Source organism: Syngnathus acus, chromosome 13 (genome assembly GCF_901709675.1).
Source record: "Syngnathus acus chromosome 13, fSynAcu1.2, whole genome shotgun sequence".
Lineage (NCBI taxonomy): Eukaryota > Metazoa > Chordata > Actinopteri > Syngnathiformes > Syngnathidae > Syngnathus > Syngnathus acus.
Window position 1 is genome coordinate 10883858 of NC_051098.1, and position 22884 is coordinate 10906741.

General features: G+C 43.8%; 1 protein-coding gene across 2 annotated transcripts; it reads left to right on the top strand.

Annotated features, from left to right (window-relative positions):
* The first annotated feature begins 1665 nt into the window (after positions 1 to 1665).
* On the top strand, positions 1666 to 22822 carry ssh2a (slingshot protein phosphatase 2a). 2 transcript variants are annotated; one of them, XM_037267138.1, is made up of 15 exons: positions 1666 to 1856; positions 4425 to 4468; positions 14527 to 14639; positions 14929 to 14993; positions 15248 to 15369; positions 15564 to 15629; positions 15706 to 15771; positions 16046 to 16240; positions 17886 to 17979; positions 18068 to 18196; positions 18381 to 18427; positions 18733 to 18879; positions 18962 to 19162; positions 19245 to 20127; positions 20587 to 22822. In XM_037267138.1, exons 1-15 carry the CDS (start codon positions 1794 to 1796, stop codon positions 21940 to 21942), a joined length of 3591 nt encoding a protein of 1196 aa, XP_037123033.1. In that variant the 5' UTR covers positions 1666 to 1793; the 3' UTR covers positions 21943 to 22822. The 2 variants fall into 2 exon arrangements, with proteins under 2 accessions (XP_037123033.1, XP_037123032.1); XM_037267137.1 differs by lacking the exons at positions 1666 to 1856; positions 4425 to 4468 and adding an exon at positions 9183 to 9683.
* Positions 22823 to 22884: the final 62 nt, after the last annotated feature.

The window sequence follows — 22884 nt, forward strand, 5'->3', positions numbered from 1 at the left end:
AATATCACAAAAAGTATGAATAGTTACACAATAAGCTCATATCAATTAACTCACAAACTGAGGCACTCAGTGTGAATTTTTTCATTGGAGCCCAAGATGACACTAATTCAAATATTTAGCAAAACAAAAATCAGACCTCACCACCAGTAATATACATTTCAAATCACCTTTATTTTCTAGACAAGCTATGATTAGAATGCGGGCTTGCGTCTCCCCCTGTTGGTACAAAAAAACATGCTGTTGTAATCCAAGCAACCTGTTTTGACCAAAACTAACCACTGGGGAGGACTGAAGCTCCATGGAGAGACAACATCCGAGATCAGGGTGTGACTCTGACAACACTGCTTTCATTTTGTTGTCTAATACCCTAAATCTGGTGTAATCTCTAATGCAGAGCGGATCTTTAATTGGAAGAGGATTGTCTTTCGTCTATCGCTTCTGTGGTCACGCTACAAAGTCCCAAAGTAGAATTAACCTCTGCTCTAATCTTAATCTTGCTTTTTATTCCAATTGTGACTTCCAGTGTGCAACCCCCACCCCAGTCCATCGTCACTTTCATTTAACCGCTCATTTGTCTTCAGAGTCGTAATGTGGCTCTCGCATGGTTTGCATACTGAGTGATCCGGCATGAAGAAGGCCAAAGATGGCCTCTATGCTTGAGCACTCACATTCATTATAAAGGTGCAAGCGGAAAGGGGGAATATCCTCAATCATTCTGACATTCCTCTTTTCACAAGCACATCCGTATCGATTTCTCATTTCTAATTAAAGCATCAATTTCCATTTAATTCATCCGCATTGGAGTCCATGTGACCATATGTTTTAAGATGTCCCATAGCTGCAGTTTTTTAATTTTTTTTATCATTATTGCAGGATAGATATAAAGGAAGTGGGGGAAGGGTGTGGCGTTGAGAGGAAGCAGTTAGGGGTCAGGGTGAGGAGGCGCTGGCAATGACCCAGATAATGCATTTCCTTCATCTTGAATCTCATTTTTGGAGCCCCCCCCCGGATGTATCTGATGTAAATAAATTATGATTGTTACATCAATTTAGCTGTGACCATAATATAATTTGCAGTGTGATGTGATGTTGAAAACACTACCACTTGCTTTCATATCCCCATGTGTCATGTCCCAAGAGATGGGGTCAGGTGATTTCTTGCAGCAGTTCCAACAGACAGGCATATTTCATGATCCTACATGTCCCCTGTCTCACACAAACACTTTAATATGTGTGCAATATTCCTCTTCGTTCATTTTTTTTCTTCATGGCGTAGTTTCTAGATTTAAGTTTTCATCAGGCAGCCTTCACACCCTTTTGACAGCTGGCAACGCCGACGCATGCGCACAACGCCAGCTGCTGAGCCCAAAAAAATAATCAAGTTTGATGAAGGTACAGTATATATGAAGCGGCAGGAAATTGTTGAAGGTTTATCTTTCAAAATAAAAGTATTTATCTTCACACGGATGCAAAGTATAATTATAAAAATGAATACATTGTTTGGTATATGTTTAATTTAAACACAACCAAATAATTCAGTAAATAATTTCGATCGGTAACTCCATAAAGAAGATGACTTCACTGAAACTATAGTCAGCCTAAACTAATTTTACAATGAAACCTACATCACCGGATGTTGTCTTTTTACGAACCCGTGTAGCTTCACTACGCCGGGTGTACTAGCAGCAACCAGACTCAACCTCGAGAGCTAACTGTAGTTTGTCCGATGAAAATGTCCGGCATTCCGGCTTTTTACTCTTTTAGGTGACCGAGGTCTTAGCAGGTGTAGGCGGGATGGCGCTGGTCACCGTCCAGCGGTCACCGACACCGAGCACTACCTCCAGTCCCTGTGTGTCGGTGAGTATCCGTCAACTGTTTGACATCTGGCGGAAGCAATGTCCCTATCACTCGTTTAGCTCGTTTTTTTTTTTTTCTTGCTGACTGTGCACATGTAGCATCAAATGTGCAGAAAAGTTATTCTCTGACTCTGTTAAAACCACCACTATTTGAAAATAAATATATATTAACAAACAGTAATGTCGCTATCATTAGCAGTTTGTCAACTTCCTCCTGAGTCTATTCAGGAAGAAGCGTGGCTATTTTTTTATTTGGATAATGACACTGGGGAGTTTTAAACGATGCTGTTGTCGTTCGAAAAGTGTTGTCATGTCAGCATCCCTTCTGCTACATTGACTTCCATTAAGGGGACTTTGCAGAGTGACAGTGAAGAGAAAGGAGCTGCCCCGAAAGCAGGTTAGTGTGACGGGCATGTCATACTATTCGAGGGTCCTCTTATCTACGCCACTGACATGGGGCTTTCAAGCCGCTCAGACAAGCCGAGACAGGCGGTGTCGGCGTGGCTTCCATAGATAAAACTGCCGTGTAAGCCGAATGTGGTCAGTGTTGGCTCAGGCTGGGAACGCAACGACTATGTGTGTTTAGGGTGAAGAGCCTTGTCTCTTGGTGGAATGCAGAAGACCTGGGAATTGAGGATACAGTTTGATTCTGGGCTGGTATGGTCTTAGAGGTATGAGTTGCAGCCCATCCAGGGGCTGAAAGTTTTACCTGGGGTGGCAGGAAGTTCATGGGGGGGTGTAGTTTCCCCCAGACTTGTTATTCTTGTTCGTGTATAGTATGTCGTTTAGTGTAGCAGGAAAATACAACCTCAATGTAAAGCGGAAAAAAAATAAAATACGCCAGCTGCCTCAATAAATTACTACCTACGTGCCCATAAGTTGTCAAATTTGAAGTACATTGAGCAACCACAAATAAATGAGAACTGACTTGCACTGTCTGTGGTTGGATTGGAATGATAAGCCGCAACTTTTTGACTTTTCCGAAATGGTGGAGAAGACTGCGGAGCGCCATACCCGACTTGCAATGGCGCCGTAGGATGCAACTTTTTCTTTTAAGGAGGGATCAGGCTCTATTGGCACATATTTACTTGCTTTCATTTCTAACTTGATGGATGGGAAGGCAAATCAAAAGTACATATTATTTCCATATTATGTCCCCTTAAATGACCAATAATAATAGTCATCATTTTGGTGTCTTCTCCTAGAATGACTTCTCAGGAGATTGTGGGATAGAATTTTGTGTAATGCAGTCACACTTGTTGGAAGCTGAAAGCAAGAGATACACTACAGAATATACTGCACCAAAATATTAATATGCACATGTCTATTGAATTATTAATATTGAATTAAGGTAAGATGATAAGATGTGTTTTGAGTGGAAGCATTTGAGAGCCCTGACCTCAAACATATCCTGGATCTTCAGACTTGAACAGACCTTATGCAACAGCAGCCTCATGAATAATCGTCAAGGTGGCTTGTCTAAAAACACTTCACGTTCCAAAATCATATCAAAAGATTACTTTTGCATGGAGTAAACATCTGGATGAGTCTTTGCATGTGGAGTGAGAGCAACACCAAAAAAAAAAGGGCCAGAACAGCCTGCTACAATTCCCCATACTTTTCACCTATATTTTTCGAGCAATTTTGTCATTGAACACATCTTCTAAATGAGCGACCCAGCCATCATCGCAGCTCATTCGGCACAGCAGGGAGCGGCGCACCCTTGTGTGCTGTAATCTGCCTAGCAGCCCGACCAAATCCCCTCTTCTCATTGGCTATAATGCCACTCCCTCCACGTGCATGCAGATGAGGTAACCATAGAGATGAGCGTGTGCATTTGACCTTATTGCTTATTATGGGATTGAAACATCATTGCAGGAATTGTCACTCTCTTCCATTTGGGTCACTAAAATACTGAAGCATGCGTGTCTGTCCGCCTGTCTATTGGTCCATTTGTCTTTAAGTGAAGCTGCGGGATAGCTGATCCGGAGAACATCCCTCCGCCTGGCAGCTGTCCACTCACATCATCACATCTGTGGGATTGGACTGGGAGTAGTGGATCACGCTAACTGCACCAGTTTTACACCTGCGTCATCCCCCATTACCATGATTTATCACCTACCAATTCCAGTTTCAATCCAGTCCTTGCCTGGTTTCCGGTATGCAAATACTGTCGATTTGCATGCACCGGGACTGACAGATTGATGCTGAAGAGAAAGTTCCTGAGTGTTTTTTGGGAGGGATTACCACAGGGATTAAAATGTTTGTGTTTGTGGTGGACTGGTTGCTGGTGGGAGAGGATGATTGCATTTTGTTGGGGGCAGGGGAGGTGAGTGAGTGAGTGACGAGCATCACGGAGTCTATTTAAGCCATATTCCTTCTGTCTGCTTTGCGGAGGCTGCCTGACATCACAAATGACCCCCCCCCCCCCCCCACTCACACGCACACACACTTTTAATGGGTTAATTGACTGTGCTTCAGCATGTAATATGAGCAGCCATCATGGTCTGCCTGATGCTTGTGTTCTCTGTTGAAGTGATGAGGTTTTTTTCTTTTTTTCTTCTTCTAGGAGTCGGGCAGTGGTGAGGATGACTGTCGCTCTCAACCCAGAAGGTGAGAGACCACATCCTGTTTAGTCAGTCACACACGTCATAGCCCTGGTATCTATTTGTTCTTCTGTGAATACTGCAACTTGCGAGTACTGCCACTAGGGGGAGTTTGCACATCAATATTCAAACAGTTGCTGCTGCATTTTCTTTTCAGCATGATGTCAATTTTTGTCTCATTTCATCATAAAACTGAACATACTCTTAAGCCCCAGTTGAATAGATAAATTTGTGATTACATATTAACACTCAAGGTTATTATAGAATTACACAGCTCACAAAAAAATGCTGATTTGGTTCCCCTATTTTTGCTGTATTTTTCTCATGGAGAAATGATCAATTTCATGGATGTCTGTTCTGCTGGCAAGGATAGTTAAGTACTTGCCCTCTTTTACAATGAAGCCACACTCTTGTAACGCATCCAAATGTGGCTTGACATCGTCTGGCTGAAATAAGCAGGGACATCCCTGAGAAATGAATTGTTGTTGAAACTAGTCCATATTTTTTCTTTTCTTTTTTTTATGACCTAAACTCACACCCACACACAGTTAATTCTTCAAGACAGACTGAACACTGTTCTCATGAGGTACTTTGAGGTCTCTTGCTGGCATTGTGTCATGTTACGCGCAACTCCATTTGATCTCTAGGAATAAGACCGTCTAATGTTTTTATATTATAATAAATAAATCAACGGAGTGAAATGAAATGCCAAAGGAAAACACAAACCTTGACTTTCTGTTTTTTTGGTGTAATAGAACACAATGTCAGGTTCACACAGCAGATCTTGGTTAGCCTTGTCGTCAGACTCCTGATGCAATATACTTGCGGCTGTGTGGCTTTTTTTTAGGTGTATGGAGAAATGTTGTTTCGCTTAATTTGGTGGATTGTGGTTTAATCACAGTGCAGAGTCGCTGGCCTCAAGAGAATATGAGCTGACAGTGGGTGAGAAAAAAGTCAGTTACAAAGGTTATGTGATTTTTTTTTTACTGTTGAATTACAGTATCTCAAAGAATAGGAGCCCTGTAGATTTAAAAATATGTGGTGTCTGATGTTTGGAGTTTCTGAGGTCCAGAGGTCTTTGATGCTTGCTTAGAACTGATCCGTCTTACAGCAAATCAGGTTTTACTTTATGTTCCTCTGCAACAATATTACATAGAAGTCAATCCCTGGAGCTTTTCTACTGAGCAATTCCTGGAATGCCCAACCTTTAAAGAGGCTTCTGCTCGCTTACACTGTTAAAATAGTGGAAGGCATTTGTCATCGAGCCCACAAGCGTAACAAATAAAGCATTCTTAAAGTCAAACACCTTTCTGTACCATCTGCGTCATTTCCATTTTATACTGTCTTCTTCACCCTCTGGCTTACGCGGGGGCTCTGTTTGAGTTTCCCCTCTAACATTTCATTATTTGCACTCATTCCATCACCCGTGATCAGGAGTCAACTGTGATCCTCCAAACTGAATGTTAAAGCACAAGTTTGGCATCAAATGACATTTTTCTTTCTGCCTTGTGACAAAATGATCCAAGCGAAACCCAAAATGTTTCCACAAATAATGTTTTTTTTTTTCTCTTCTCTGAACATAACCACTGAGTTTTACTCTGCCAGAAACAGATAGAATATTTGGTGAAAATGAATAATGAGTCAATTATTGCTGAGTCAAACATTCTGTCAGTTATTGAGGAAAAGCCTCAAATTGTCGAGACAGTGATGAATTGCAGTGAAAATAATGAAACAAACCAAAAAAAAAAACGGTATGCTGTGTGCACAGTTCTCAATTTGATCCCGATGTCAGATATGCTCGTGTGTTATATCACACAATGTTTTTAAAACATGATGACATCATTCCTCTGAACCCTAAACACCCCCACCCACCCCGATAGTACCTAAAAGACGTATGTTCCTCATTAGCTGTTAGGTAACACATGAGCGTTGCTGCAGCTGCTGAAGTCATACACACTGACAAACGCTGCACGTATTCCCTGCTGCACCATCAATGTCCGCTTTCACCATTTGGCTCATTGCTCACCATTTGTTCAGCATTGCTTAACGCACTAACATGTCGATTGAAGCCAGGGACCTTTTTGAGTGACCCCCAATGCGTATTACATAACAGCCGTGGTCCAATTAACTTTTTTGCCCAGCCATCCAAGGAACAGAAAACCTAGACTTGATAGAATAGAATAGAAGTTTTTTTTCTCGAAGGTTGGATCCTGGAACTTATAAAGAGACTTTTAACATGCATGATGCGAAGGGACCAAATGTCACAATGTATTGGTTTTATCTACAATCTGTATTTCATTGGCTGTTCTTTCCACACTAATCCCAGACAGGAAATTAAAAAAGACCGAGGAAAGTGCTTCATCTTATTAAGCCAAGCAAACCGTCTATATTTATAGTCAATATATAAAGACAACACTCTCCAGTGATGAAAATAAATAAGATTGTTTAATTATGAACACAAAGCCATCTCTAAATATGGAAGAGTACACATTTGACAATTAACGTGTATTCCACACACTAAAAAGGACAAACTAAGGACAATATCATAAAACGTGTTACCTCAATTTCTATTGAGGTCTATTCTACAAGTCACCAAAAGTGACCCACCCGACAAGTTAAATAAGAGTACAAAAGAGCAGAAACATAATAAAAAGAGTCATTCCCCCTGACTATTGCCCAGGTTATGTCCATGTGGGCTAGTAGTCCTTACAGAAGCTTCTACCATGGGCCCCTTATAGCTCAATCTAATCAATGAGCTTAAACTTCAGCTCATCTTTGACCTCCATGTGTCTGTTCCTTTGCTCAGATCCCAGTTGTGTAACTTTTCCAGAGCTCGGCTAAACAACAAACATCCCTCTCATGTTACCGGCCTGCAATCCAGGTTCCCACCAAAGGCCAGTTAATTTGACCGCACTAAACCGAACCTCATGACTAAAGCATCAAAGCAGCTGTGTTTGGGTTGTGTGCTAGCTAACCAGAGAGCACGCTGGCGAAATGACTTTGTGATGCAACGGGGGTACATAGGAAGGTGAGTTCAAGTGTGGTGTAGCGTGACCAGAGCAGAGCAGGTGCTGGTGTGTTTGTGTCGTTTGCGATGTAATCACTTTTGCTCAGTGCGCGACACGACACAATGTTATGACACATTTGTCATAAGTTGTTGTGGTTGATGTTCAAGTATATGCATTTCCCAGAACTGCTTGCTTCACTTTGATTTGGTTAGAACTGATGGTTATGTTGCATGCATTGTGAAATACTCCTGCCAAACCACGCCTTTATTTTTCTATTGTTTTAATATTTATTGTTTAATATTTTAAGATTTTCATATTCACCATAATTGCACTGACTGGATAAATCGTCCTTTTTATGCTCCACGATGACATAACAGCATTTACTTTGAGGAGGCCTGAATTACACAATTGAGTATTGTTGGCCAAAAGGTTTATTGGAAATGCGGGAACAGATGAAGCTTGCACGCAAGGCACTATTCAATTCACACTACATGCAATGTGGTTGCCTATTAAATAGGTCATCAAATAATACTCAAATTTATCCTTGTTGATAACAGCTGACATATTTATAGAAAATTTCCACACATAAGAGTGCAAATAACTCCACTCCATGAAAGGAATCTGCCGGAGAAGTTAACTGGTGTCAGATTTGACGAGGTGGGCAGCAGTTTTACATTCTTTCGAATTGTTGACAGTTTGCATATGGCTCTCGATGTTGTCATGGCAGCAGGATATAAAAGGTTTAAGAGGTAATAAAATGAGCTAAAACATCCTCCTTCTAACACCACAGACAGGCATTATTTACATAGTGTGGAATTGCTACATATAATACTTTTGCCACCTCAAACTTACCTGACCAGACAAGTGTGTGTACTTCCCCACCTGGGTCACATTCCATTAAAGCTGTCTAGTTCAAATGCGTCTTGCTCCTTATGTAACAAGCACAAGATTTGGGTGTGGACAGGCCACAAGTCATCCTGAAGGCAAATCAAAAACTCATGCAGATTTATCTGCTTCTATTACATTAGGCTCACAGAATTTTTCAAGGTTCTCGAAACTCCCCATTCATCTTCTCCTTGTCAAAAGAAAATAATGACTTGAGTCCATCCAATTAGACCATACTTTTAGATAATGTAATATCTACCAAAAAAATCATAATAATTTAGTCTATTTTATATTCCATTTCACCCCATAGCCAGAAATGTACGTACATTTATTAAATATAAATATATAAAAGTCAAATAAATGTACTATTAGTTTATTTGACCCCTTTGTCATTTCGAGGTTAGTAGGGTCCCATCTGGCTATTAGAAGCTACAAGACTCATGGCGTTGCACTGTGAGTATTATTTATAGCAAAGCATGCGGTGGCTGGACAGTCGAACACTCGAGCCAGTAAATACTTGGATAAACACACGTCCAGCCAGCCAAGGCATGGAAGCGCATGTAAACAGTGTGATCAGCTGCTTCGAATGGACGCAGAAGCGGCTCTCGCATCGCTTGTCCTTCCTCCCCTGTGCCCTCATTGGCTCACCAGCTGGACCCGCCTACCTCGTAGTGTGATTGGCTCCCTGTTTCGCTGGCCTGCCTTCTTCGTGTCGTAATTGGCTCCTCATTTCGTTGTCCCTCCTTCCGCTTTCTCATTGGCTGCCCTCGTTGCCCCCGCCCATAGCACATGCATCGCGATTTTCCCCTCTTGACTGGATTGAGGTGAACCCTGTCACTAGTCCCAGTACTGTACAAACCGGTCGTGGTGACGCATCCCAGTAAGGAAATCACCGCGTTTAGGAAACAGTTTTACGAATCAAGACTTTAACAATAGCCAGTGGAAATTTTGCGGGCTTATCTTGGCGTCCTTTTAGTCAGACTAGAAGAAAAACTTTGCATCTACTTCAGCTGGCATTCTTTTTTTTTTCCCTGCCCCACGGAATACCACTCTATTGTTTAGGAAAGTGGTTCGAACTTGAATCGAGCGTGTCTTTTTGCCATGGCGGAGCACACGCGTGGGCAGTAAAAGTTTAGCTTCTTCCGGAGAGCACCTGACATTCGTCCACTCCCTCCTGCCTGGGCTCCACGAACACGCCGACATGACCCTCGGTGCTGTGACCGACTCTGGGAGCTCGTCGGCGGTCAGCTTCTGCTCGTGTTGCGGGGCCAAAATGGTGCCGTACTTCAGCGACGACGCGGTGGTGTCAAATAATGAAATCAACCAACTGTAAGTGTTTTCTTGTGCATCTAGTTGGGGAAACACGTTTCTTCGTTGTCCTTTTATGTACAAATCAACCAAGTGATTTAAGTGTGTATAGGTGCACGAACCACTTTGGGTTTGAGATTTCATATTTGGGATTGTGACATTTGTAAAAGTTTTGCAATCTAGTCTGCATGCGCTGAATGTACTTCCTCGGGATGTAGCAGTCCCAGGGTCTTACTCATCATCATCATCGTCATCATCACCACTGCTTTTTGACCTTATTGAGACATAAGCTGCACAGAGCATGCGTCTTACAAGACCAAACACGCGGGATCGTTACCTTGGTCCCACATAACCTGCTAATAGAGATTGAGGAATGGTGTAATGCACTATATTTTAATTCATGGGTGTCAAACTCCAGTCCTGGGGGCTGCATTCCTGTAGGTTTTCCCTTGTTAAACACCTGATTCAATAGATCAGGATCATTATCAGGCTCCTGTAGGTGAGCGTCCGTGTGCATTCATGGACCAAACATTTTGCAACTCAGCCAACGACTACTGTCAATCCAGCCTCCATTCATTCGAAGTCAAGTGAGCCGCCATAACATTTGCTTCCTAGAGCTAACTCCTAGAACAAACCCCCCAATATTTCAGTTTACAGTATTCCTTCTTAGTAAACCCAAAATCAATGTTTGCTATTCGGATTACCATCCATAATCAATAATGCATTGTTTAGATTGTGACGTTGCGATATGTATTGATTTGTGTGTTTGAAGTGGTAAATAATTAAATTAATCTGAACGCCGAAGTAGGCAAAATAAGAAGCAATGAACACATACTGATGGAATAAAACCTCAACTGTAACTCATCAGGATCAGACAAAATTTGCGCTGAAAAAGAGAAAAAAAAATCAGGAATTGAGAATACTTGATTCATGAGTGATTCAATTATCTTCATCCACTTTTCCAGGAAATCAATTCATGCGTCTGTCTGTGTTCTGTTGAGTGTTTCGTAACATTCTTGTTCAGTCAGCAGTTGGCAAGAGCCCTCCGTGAGAAATTGCCTTCTGTCACGGGTTTGGGGAAGTCGAGGGCAGCTCCACTTTTGATTGCAGTGTTTTGTCACTCATCTTACTCATGAATGTACTCTGAGGTTATTGAGTAAAAGCCTTAAGTGAGGGTGGGGGCGGAAGTGTGTCAAAAAAGATGTACTTTAGTTAATATTCAAATAGCTTTTTTTTATTAAATGCTGCTTGAGTACTCGTTTGTGGGCTTTGAGGTGAAGAAGTTATGTTTCACGTCTGAGCATGTTTAATGTTTGTGTTCAGTCCTGTACAATGTATTTGTTCAGTAATTATAAGATTAAATTATATCAGTGGGCCGAAAGTAGTGCTAACATTGGGCAGACAGGTGAAGTCCTGTGCCCCCCCCCCCAAAGAAAACAGAAAGGAGTGGCACACTTAAGTGTGTTGTGAAAACACCAGCTAGTTTGTAGTTACATCAAAATTCAAGTCTTTGTGCTGTTGATGAGATATAGCTTCCCACAGAAGTGAGTACACCCCTCACATTTTTGTAATATCTTCTCAAGGTTCCAGACTCCCAAATGGGTTTTTGAGTTTTTCCCCTTGTCTGGTTAGGAGGTTTAGACCAGGGAATGTTGTCAATCTTTATCGACTGTGGTTCTGTGAAGCCTTTTGACTCTTGCGATGAAAGGCGCCCTTGCGTCATAATCCAATTATTTCCCCATTGCTTATCAATTTGAGTCCGTTCAAAATGTGACGTGTATTCAGTGGGTGGATTGGTTGCAATGTCCGATAAAAGGCAAAAATACACAGAGTCCAAAATGTTGCTTCCAATCACTGGGGAATTTGGGAAACCCAATTTGAAGTTAAGCAAACAGTTTGAATTGAAGCAAACTTGCCCAAACTGTTCCTACAAAGCATGAAATTGGCAAACTTGTATTGATTATTTCATTACTGCGGAGATTGTGGAAAATTGATTTTTTTCATTGCTTGTAAAAACAATTAGAAGTGCTTCCAGAGAAACTATGATCCGTTTGCCTCGTCTCGACCCCCATGCAGCTTCGAACCTGATGAGCCTGCCCTCCATTGAGCTCTGCCCTAAATTTATCCCATCTCACAGTGACAAATATGGGCACAGGCTGGTTGGGGCGGGCAGGGGGGGTCACTTATCTGCCCACCATGTAGAGTGATCCTTCCATAGTGATGATTGTGTCTCGGATGAACTGCTGCCCTGCTTTTATTCTTCAATGGCTGAAACAAAACAAAAAAAATCAACTCTACTCAGATAACCAAAACCAACAAACCATTTGGCAACCGAGACAAGAAAGCAGTCCTCATAGAACTAACTTGGAATAGAATTTGTGTCCTCCACTCATACGTTGAGATAGCGAGACGGGGCAAAGGGCAGAGAGATATGTAGGTCATCCATTGCTAATTTTTACTTCCACCTACCGTTAGCCGCCATAAGCGACTTCTACTAATTTTCTCACCATTCTGCATCAAACCAAATCTGAGTCATGTGAACATGTTGTCAGGTAGTTATGTCATGTCATACTACATTTACATAAGGAATTCCAGTTTAGGCTTATGCACTGCATGCATAGACAACAGTATTGCGGTTAGAGGACTCTATATGAGGTCTATTAGACGCCACGCTCATTTGCATATACGGGCGACCCGTTTGAACTGCTGCATGTCATCGCGAACCCACAATAGGATTTTATGTACAGTAAGTGAGTGACACTAAGTGAATGCCATCTATCAATAGCTTACACTTTTAAAGGACTGGTCTGTTTTTAGCGTCCGTCCTTAACACGCAACCCCACAACCTTCTCAAGCCGAGAGTGTATTCTCCGATCGGTTTTGAAAGAGTCCGATTTTGCACGTGCACAGCATTCCGTTTACGACTTTCAGTGGAGGTTGTATTACCGACGACCTTAGCAAAGCTTTACAAGGTCATTCCTGTGCAATTGAAAAAGTAGTCGACGCCGGGATTGTGGAAAAGAGGATGTGATGAAGGGGGGAGTGAGCGGAAACAGCTGGCTCAAGGGTGACTAGGTTGTGGGAAATGAGTACTGCTCATGGCTGTTGTTTTGTTTTTCTTTCTTGTCCCTCTTGTCTGTCTATTGCGATTGCATGCGTGGTCTCAGCAAAAACTCAGCAAGGAAGATTGAATGGCCGGAGCTGGGAAGAGATTAGGTTACGCAGGAAAAAGCCAGGCAGCCGAAAAATCCTGTTTTGCACAAGAGGATGAGTTTGAAAGAGACCAAGTCATGAACCCTTTGACCTCTGCATGATCAGTTCTGTGAGTGTAAAGTAGCAACAAGAAAACCGACATTATAATGAGAATTATTGGGACCTGCTCAGACTTTTGACTTTTCATGTTGACACCTGTACGAGTGTGGGTGTTCCAGCACGTTTCACGTGTCAGTTCCTCATCTTCATTTCAAAGCCCAGAGGTGATGAAACCGCCCCTATTAGAGGTCAGTCGAACAGGTTTTCCAAGTATCTTCGTTTTCTCAGTATGTTCCCTTTTTTCATTCTCATGTACCCGTCATAAACCACAAAATCAGGTTCTCACAAAATCTGATGACATCCCTGGCAAGAGCTCTATCAAAAGTATTTGTGGTTGAAAGGTTTCGAGACATACCTGATCAACAATGGAGGACAAAGCATTCTCTCACACATTTTATAAAATTTTTTGATCATTTCAGCGAGAATTGGCTCGCCGCATCGTCTTTTTTTTTATTTTTTTATTTTTATAAACACTGTAAAGACACACATAGGTCAAACCTAAAAAAAAAAAAGTGGCAGAAATCTTACCATCCTGGTTTGTGTATTTTATCTATGGTAGTTCTTTTACAGACTGTTTCTTTAGATATTTTAATCAGTATGAGCAAGATTGGTACTGGGTGGTACAGAAAAGAGGCGAGCGCCTTGTCTGTTATCTGTTCCCTGTTTCTCGACCCACATAGTACGTCATGTTTTTGTTATGATCGTGGTGTCACGTGGTATTTGTCTTCAATACATCCTCAAATAATTTGGACTTTAGATCCTAGTGGTAATAATTCTGACAGCGGTGTCTGTGAGTTGTGGTCACTCTGCGTGTGCTAATACACGTCAAGTCACATGGTTGTTATTCAAGTGCCACATGAATGGCTGTCACCTGCTATGTCACCATCTTTAAGGATGTGTGCTGCTTCCCTGAATGTCATTTGACACACTCGTTATTGGCTACAGAATCTCTAAGGTTAGTGGACCACGCGGTGTGTGGAAACAAAAAAGCCAGCGCCTCACACTTCAACGGCTGAAAGATCACCTTTTGGTCCAGAGATTTGTGTGCCGGCCAACGCTTATCAAACATTGCGGAGGAGGGGAGCAGGCTCCATCTTCTCGCTGTCCCCTCCCAGTGCCGCTATCCCTCTTTGCTCACAGCTGCTCCAGTGAATGCAGTCAGTGTGTGTAATCCAGCTGTGTGGAGGAGCAGAGAACATTGTGTTCTGAGTTCCCATTCGGGTTTGTTTTTGTTCTGATTTTGGGGTGACTCCTGCCAAGCCGGGCTTGAATCGACAACTGCGACAATGACATAATCCCGTGACCTTATACTTGTGGGATGAATTCAATGACATAAGTTCATAAAAAAACAGTCCATTTTAATTCGATATCTGCGTTGTCTTTTTTTGAGCGGGCTCAATTTACAGATGGTTGAAGATTTGAAAAGATACAATTTTAGCTGCGAGTATTAAAATGGATAAAAACAGTCTGCTTGTTCGATGGTGACATTTTATGTTTGTGTCACCCCGCTTAAGGCATACGAATTTATTTATTTTTTCCTCCTTCCTTATAGTATCAGCGAGAGCTTCCTCACAGTAAAAGGTGCAGCTCTTTTTCTCCCAAGAGGAAATAGTCCCACGCCAAACTCTGCACCTCATATCAGCCAGCGCTGGAACAAGCACACAGGTAAAAAGATTTACATCGAAGTATCGCCGGCTGTTTTCGGAACCTCACGTCTATACATAACATTCATTTGTGTAGAATGTGGCGAAACTCTAAATATATACAAAGGGTTTCTAAAAATGGCACCATGTTTTTGAACAAAGAAAGTACTCTACTCTATCGAGCAAAATGACGACAGTGTCACCGAAACCGGCCTAAGGCGAAATGAAACAGTATCTCGGTTCTAATGTTAACATTTCACTGCCAAGAATGCCCTGACAAACCGAGACTAAATGCGTATATTTTTTACTAGGGGATCTCCAGAAACATCTTCAGACTATGTTCACTGTGCTGCGGCCGGAGGACACAATCCGACTGGTGAGTAACACACTGACACCCTTTGTAAATATATTTGTATTTTATTTTTTCATATATGTTCGTATTGTATGTACAGACAAAATCAGATGATCGGGCCAGGAATTTTTTTTTTTTTCATTTGTTAGGGGGGAAGAAAAATAATGTTTTTGTATGATATTGCTTTTTAAAAAGGATAAGTACACCACAGTGTTGAATAAACTGGTCATGAAAATGACCATTGTGGTTTTTTCTGCCCCCCCCTCCCAATCCATCAGGCTGTGCGTCTGGAGAGTTCCTATGATCAGGTAACCCGCTACTTGGTGGTGGTCTCCACCAACGGCAGACAGGACACAGAGGAATCCATCGTTCTTGGCATGGACTTCTATTCCTCTGACAGGTTAGTACCATCCTATTTAACATGATGAGCATTTTCCCATTAAATTGCACAAAAAGGGATGAAAAAGTACCGACCAAGCGAATAATTTTTTTTTCCGACTCAAAACCACAATAAAACATAGAAGTAGTTAGACTTCCTTTGTAACATCTGGAAGCCATTATTGTGATATTTGACATGCTGCTTGTCTCTGCTAGCTGCTGTACCGTGGGCTTGGTTCTACCTCTATGGAGTGACACGATGATCCACTTGGACGGAGATGGGTACGTCCTGGTTCGCACCTACCGTATAGCTGTGACTTGTCTCGATTTCTCAAACCGTCTCTCTTTCCTTCCGCAGAGGTTTCAGCGTGTCAACTGTGAATCGAGTTCATGTTTTCAAGCCAGTCTCAGTCCAGGCAATGTGGTACGCATCATTTTAGTTTGGGCTCAGGATAATTACTTGCAGAACGTAAGAAAATAGTTTGAAGGAAGCAAGGCTTTTTATCATTGTCATGTAGGTGGTTTCCCACTTGTTTTTCCAGCGTGGGCTATGTTTAGGAAAAGAGATACGGGAACCGCTTTGACATTTTTGACTTTTCATTTATTGAACAATGTAAAACCTGAACGTTTTGTTTAGCGTCCACAGATGTCTTTTATTTGCCTGGATTGTGAAACGTTGCTTTTGTTGCCTATGTCAGGTCGGCTCTTCAGTCACTCCACAAAGCGTGTGACATTGCCCGCTGCCACAATTACTACCCGGGCAGCCTGTTCTTGACATGGGTCAGCTATTATCAGAGCAGGATCTCCTCCAACCAGTTCTGCATCAACGAGTGGAACGCCATGCAGGATGTTGAGTCCCACCGTGCCAATTCACCTGTTCTCTTCACAGATTTGTGAGTAGATTGTTGACGTGATCATCATACTATCAAGAATAATCTTCCATCGCTTGCGTGCATCATTTATAGTACCCAGAGTTCAGAAAACAAATTTACCCCAGTTAGAAAACATGAAAGTTGAAACGTGCCTGTCACGTGTCTGTTTATCGAAAAGCACATCCAGAGAGGACCATCACATCTCAAAACATTGCCCAACAACTTCTCACGTTCAGATGGAGTTGCTTCATTTTCCATCGAACACTGAGCAAGAGCATCCACGTGCTTGCTGTAACTTTAGGGCAATTTAAAATTGGCATAGACAAAGATCAAATAAAATGGCACTGAAACACGTTGACTTTATGACAGAATTGTCAACAGTCCCATAAGGAAGTATTGAAAACCGTACGTATGACCAGGATGGATTTATGGCTGGACTAATGCCAAGGAAATTCCCCCTCCCTTCTGCCTAGTCATGTGGCTCTTGTTACACATTTGGATCGTGCGTATGTTTCTCACTGAGATTCTGGAGCGTCCAAAATAACTGAGCCTTTAGCTGTCTTGATTTACATTTGGAAAAGTAGAGTCCAAACGCACGGAAGCAGGTGGCAGGCGAGCGCACGTTCGTTGGCAGCCGAAGATTTAAATAGAACGCTTCTGTTCGAACGCAAGGTGGGAGGACTGGGGAAAAAGCAAAGGTGGCTGACAATAAAATAAAAAAATACAAATAAATAATCGGGTACGTGCTGCTCTCCTGGAACGTAAACTCGTCACCCTTTCCCGGCAAGGGCTCTGTTTGTGTTGGAGTAGACTTAATAAGGCGGCCACACATGTTTTACGAGCACTACACACACACACACACACACACACACACACACAGCCACACACGCACATGCACACACATCAATCTGTATTTGTTTTGTAGCAGAAGGTGACCCAGTCTAGTGCTTGTTGACAATGAAGCTTATAATTGTGTCTTTTTCTTAATTTGTTTTTTAGCGGTTATTCTGTTTTCATATTGCTCAAAGTGAAGTAAACCATAACAGAATGGAATTTATTTCCTCATCACCAGCCATCGTGTTGTCACACATCTGTCATGCATCTGAAAGAATGACTTTTTCCGTGGCTTTCTGCGGTCAGCTGCCCCTCCGGCTGTCTGCGGGCGTGCCAGTGCCTTATAAAACGCTTCAGTCATGACTTGATGCAGTGTCTTTGTTGGCAAAGGAGAATAGGCACTCTCAAGCCTGAGGAATTATTCTGGAGGGGTCAAGCACTAAGACAAACAAGCCAACTGACTACGAATTCACAGCACGCCCTCCGTTTGACCCAATGCAAGGGAGCATTTACGTAAAGAAGGAGCTTTGAAGAAGGCACATTTCAAATAGGCCATTTGAAGTCAGCGTTCCGAGTAGCATGGAGTCAACAGGAGAGTTCTACAAGGGAACTTTAGTGTTTCTCATCTCAGATTTCCTCTTCCCACTCTGGTTTCTGAGAATCAGACAAAGCTGTAATTCTTTGCTGGAATAAATCATCTCACTGGCATTCGAATAATTCAGTGAACAGAAGCGCTTACCACCATGACATGACAGTTCTTTTTGTTCTCGCGCACCCCCAACGATTGTGTGTGATTGAATCTTTTTTCAAATGTGTGTTAATTTGTGCACAGGCCCACAGAAAGGGAGCGCACAGAGCGACTGATCAAGATGCGCCTCCGAGAGATCATGATGCAAAAGGACTTGGAGAATGTTACCAGCAAGGAGGTAAGAAACCAGACATCAGACATTTTCGTTTTTGGCAGGTGGAATCATTTATTTTGACCGCTGTGCTTACCTTACCTGATCTTACTAGATCCGCACAGAGCTGGAGATGCAGATGGCGTGCAACTTGAGGGAGTTTAAGGAGTTCATTGACAACGAGATGATCGTCATCCTCGGGCAAATGGATAGCCCCACGGAGATCTTTGAACACGTTTACCTGGTAAGAACCCCAAAGTCTCTTTGTTGTCCTTTTACCAGGACTCCGGCCGCCGTTACATCATCTTCTAGTGAATGATTAATAAGTCTTGGCTCGGTTAGAGTTAGTCACCGCCGACTGTGTCAAATATGAGCTTGTAACCCGACATGGGATCGCTTTATATTGACAAGAGTTGTGCCGTCTCCAGGGCTCTGAGTGGAACGCTTCCAACCTGGAGGAGCTACAGAACAGCGGGTAAGACGTTTGTCCCCACACATAACCTCTGGACTGCAATAAGAACAGTTATTCTGCACATGTGATTTTATTTATTTATAGCGCATTACGTTATCGGAATTATGCGAAAACCGTGTCCTGAAAAGATTCAACTAAGAGAAGCCGAATGCCATGTTAGCCTTGCTTTGTATTTCTCAACAAACTGTATAAATAAAAGCAACATTTGCATTTCGATATTTTCTGGTTGGGTGGCATTAACTAAGCATCGAACACAAAACATCAATCGATGATGACGTTGAAAGGTGACCTTCTCATCTCTTGTCTAGCGTCCGTTACATCTTGAATGTAACGAGAGAAATAGACAACTTCTTCCCGGGCATGTTTGAGTACCACAACATCAGGGTGTACGACGAAGAGGCCACCAACCTGCTGGAGTACTGGAACGAAACCTACAAGTTCATTACCAAAGCCAAGTAGGCCTTCACGCAAATGCACACGCTCCTCTTTCCCAGCTTTGGGCTAAAAAATACTTTTCCTCTTTTTCTTATCTCCTAGGAAAGCCGGTGCCAAGTGTCTGGTTCACTGCAAGATGGGCGTGAGCCGCTCGGCCTCGACGGTCATCGCTTACGCGATGAAGGAGTACGGCTGGTCGCTGGACGACGCCTTTGAGTATGTGAAGGAGAGACGAGCCGTCACCAAGCCGAACCCCTCCTTCATGAAGCAGCTGGAAGAATATCAGGGAATTCTGCTCGCCAGGTGGGATTGTTATTAAAATTCCTGACCGTAAACTGCAGTGAGTCACAAGTATTTTATTCATGATTGATTTGTCCTTTCCCAGCAAACAGCGGCATAATAAACTATGGCGCTCCCACTCCGAAAGTGACCTATCAGATCGCCCTGAACAAATGTGTAAATCCTCATCTCACTCCCTGGGACGCTCCGACTCCCAGAGCAACAATAATAATTCCTCCCCTGCCTTGCATCACTTCCTGGGCGTGGCCGTGCTCCAAGCTCTAGTTTCTGAACCTGACGACGTAGCTAAATCAACCTCGAACCTCCGCACGCAATGCAACGATGCACGCGACTCACCAATTGAGGAGCCGCTCAAAACCGAGTGTGACGACACGCCCTCGCCGCGACCGCACGCAGCCGTGCTCGTCCCAGAGGAAAAAGTCGCCACCGCTGAGAACCCGCTCATTACGGTACCTGCTATCATTCCTCCACCCTCGCTCCTCATCCTCCCCCCAACTCCTGAAGTCCAGCGGGCTCACAAGGGTCACGCGACACCACCAGCTAGCGCGGAGAGCAAACCAGTGGAACTGTTTCTTCACTTCCCTGAGCAAAGCAGCTCCGAGGACTTTTCCCCCGTCACCGTCATGTCGTCAGACACCTCGGAAAAGACGCCATCCGATTCGACGAGTGAGAAATGCAGCCCGGTCAGCGACGCCCCTGTCCCCACGCCGCTTTCCTCAACTGGGCGTAGCGATGACAACAACAACCCCAGCGAGTTTCCAGACGATGCGGATGACCGCGGCGAAGCGGACGGCTCGTCCAACCACAGCTCACAAAGCATCGACTTCTTCAGCGCCAGGGAGAAGTTTCTGGGCTTAGCCCAGGAGGACAGAACGCAGCAACCTTCTGAGCAAAGGTCGCCCTCCCTCGACCCCAATGACAACAGAGCGACTGAGGAAGATGAAGCGAGTGAAGACGGGACAAGTCAGGTGATGATCGGTTTTGATCCTGTCTCCATAGAGTTCTTTTATGACATGTTTTTTTCACAAACACCAGTTCTATGTAGAATATTCATATTTTTTATTTTTCTCATCCCTTCATTTTTCATGTATTCTCAGTGCCACCTTATTCCCTCATTTATACAGCACAACCTTTCTAAAGCTACCAGAGGGAGCTTCCACTTTTTAAATTAAAATATAGTTCTTCATGGTCAGCAGAGGTTTTCTCCACTTCTAATCAAAGTTGCATTCTTCATTTTCTCAGTAAGATATTAAACACCAATTCAAATTGCTCTTTTGTCCCAAAATTGATAAATGATGAAATTTGTTTTCTTGAAGTGGCCTCGACTTTTTCTTGGTCGTTGTCATGTAAATTTAGCCTGAAACAACAAATCGATTGCTTACTTCGACACACTAACAAAACACATGTTCCCTTCTCTCTGTCCGCAGTCCGAGGTTAGCGATGACAAGCTCAGCCCTGACAGCTTTGATCAGCCTCACCACGACAACGGAATATCAGTCCGCCATATTGTCACTGAGATCGAAGCCATATGCCACCCAACTACTTCCTTAACTCCTTCCACCCCCTCCACACCGTCGTCCTTCTCTCCACCCTTGCACGGACCTCCGCTCGTTCGGGAGGATCCTCCGGAAGGGGCGGAGCCAGAAGTCCCGCCGTGCCCGCCGTCCCCCTCGACGCCGCCGTGCGACCTGCCGGCCGGCTCCGTGCGGCGGGCCACCGAACAGTTGGAGCAGAAGTTGAGGCAAGAAATGGAGATGGTGGCCGCGCAGCGTTCCCCACTGCCCTCTCCATGCAGTGAGCACCCCCCTGTCCGAACATTCGAACTTCCAAGCCGCTCCAAGGGTGAGACCGTTGGTGAGCAACTGAACGACTCAGAAACAGCCAACCTCCGAAACACTTCAATCAGCCACACGTTTGGTGCTCTTCTACATCCTCAAAGCCATATGACATATGATACTCCAACAGTAGACTCATCTCGACATACCTCAGCCCAAACCCAAAAAGACAATGAGCTCCAAATGACTCTGGATGGGGTCACAATCCAGGAGTCCAACCCTGACGAGAACCTGGACTCCCTCAGTGTGGGAGGGAGTTGCGGTTCCGACTGCGCCGCTCAGAAGCGTCTGTCTCGTGGCAGCCAGGAACTGGAGAGGATTCGCCAGACTTTGAGAGAACTTCAGGCGTTCCTCCATGAAGGCGGCGGCCTGGAGAGGCCGGACACGGGGCAACCTCTCTTCATGGAAGCGGAGCCCCCTCCCGGCTCAGATGCAGCGCAGCGACTCAAACAAGATGGGAAGAGTCTCCTCGAGCCAGCCGGATGGCACCGAGCTGTCGAACTGGAGGCTCGCATCCGCCAGGCGGGCCTCACCCCGCCTTCGCTCATGAAGAGGTCAGCTTCCTTGGCTAAACTGGACTGCCTGGAATTGTCACCTAATGACCTCAGCGACCTCGACCTGAGGCAGCACGCCCGGACAACGGCGGCGGTGGCGGCGCACTCCCACTGCGCTTTCCCCACGTCGCCATCTCATTCGGATGACACGTGGAAGAAGCAGAAAGTTCTCGCCACAAACAATCTTCCCGAAAAGACACGTTTACCCGGTGAAGAGCCCTCCCCTTCCCGCTCCCCTGAGAGGAGCGAGCGGGAAGAGGCGGAGGGCTGCGGCTCGACGTCGTCGTCGTCGCGGCAACCGGTGAGGGCTTACTCTTCTAGACGTTCGCGGAAAGCCAGTGAGAGGAAGCAGCGTGCCGCCGCTGCCCCCGCACTGCTGTACAACACCATGTGACCTCACCAGTGCACCATGTGACTTCACTGGAACGCACGCAAGTGGACTCAGCACCGAGTGTGCCAATGGAACGTGTAGCAAGTGTGTTTGCAATCACATGACAACTGCGTGTGTGAGGAGTCGTTAGTGACGTGATTCGATGGAAAGCCGTTTAATCATTTATTCGATATCTTAACCCATCCGTGTGCTCGGGCCTCTAGTATGAGGGGCGGGTCATTTTCAGAAGGACATGCTTATTCTACTGTTGCACGCTATTTTTGTTTTTCAATAGTGCGGACAGATTGATGGGGACAACCTTAAACTGGATTTATATAGATGATTGAATAAAAGCTTTTACGGCTTTCCATTGAAGTCAAGATGACCTGACACGCACTCGAAATGCTCAAGATACTGAAATGCTCTCACACATTGCACTGAAATGCTCATATATACTGAAATACATGTTTTTGTACTGTTTGTGAGAACATTTCAGTAGTGTGTGTTTATGAGGTATCCTTGAAGTTCTGTTTCTAACAGCCCCTAATGTCAACTACTGGATGTGTTTAAACTGGACTGACGACCTTTTTTTATGTCCAGTGTGTGCATGTGTGACTTTCATTGCAAAGTGTATAAACTCCAACAAGAGGGCTTCTTCTCAAAACATGCACTTTACTGTTTTGATTATCATTTTCTCTCATTTCTTATTCTACAAGAATGTTTTGCACTGTCAATGGAGACTCGATAGTCTCGTCATGTTTTGTTTTTCCACAAATGGACAAATGTTTTTAAAATCATGTTTTAATTCAACCAGGGCAAAACTGAATATGTTTAAGACTTTACTTTGTTTTTTTGTTTTTTTTATTCAGCGCTTTAGCAGTAAATAAATACAGTTGGCTTTTGATTGACGTCTGACTGACTTCTCAATATACACATAGTTGATCTCTACTGCCATCTGTCGGACAC

Bases quoted from the DNA above. Each gene is read 5' to 3' on its own strand.
- ssh2a (XM_037267137.1), top strand. From the start codon at position 9,556: ATGACCCTCGGTGCTGTGACCGACTCTGGGAGCTCGTCGGCGGTCAGC. The intron at 18,197-18,380 runs GTAAGAACCCCA...TGCCGTCTCCAG, and splicing joins TCTTTGAACACGTTTACCTG to GGCTCTGAGTGGAACGCTTC. The intron at 19,163-19,244 runs GTGGGATTGTTA...GTCCTTTCCCAG, and splicing joins CAGGGAATTCTGCTCGCCAG to CAAACAGCGGCATAATAAAC.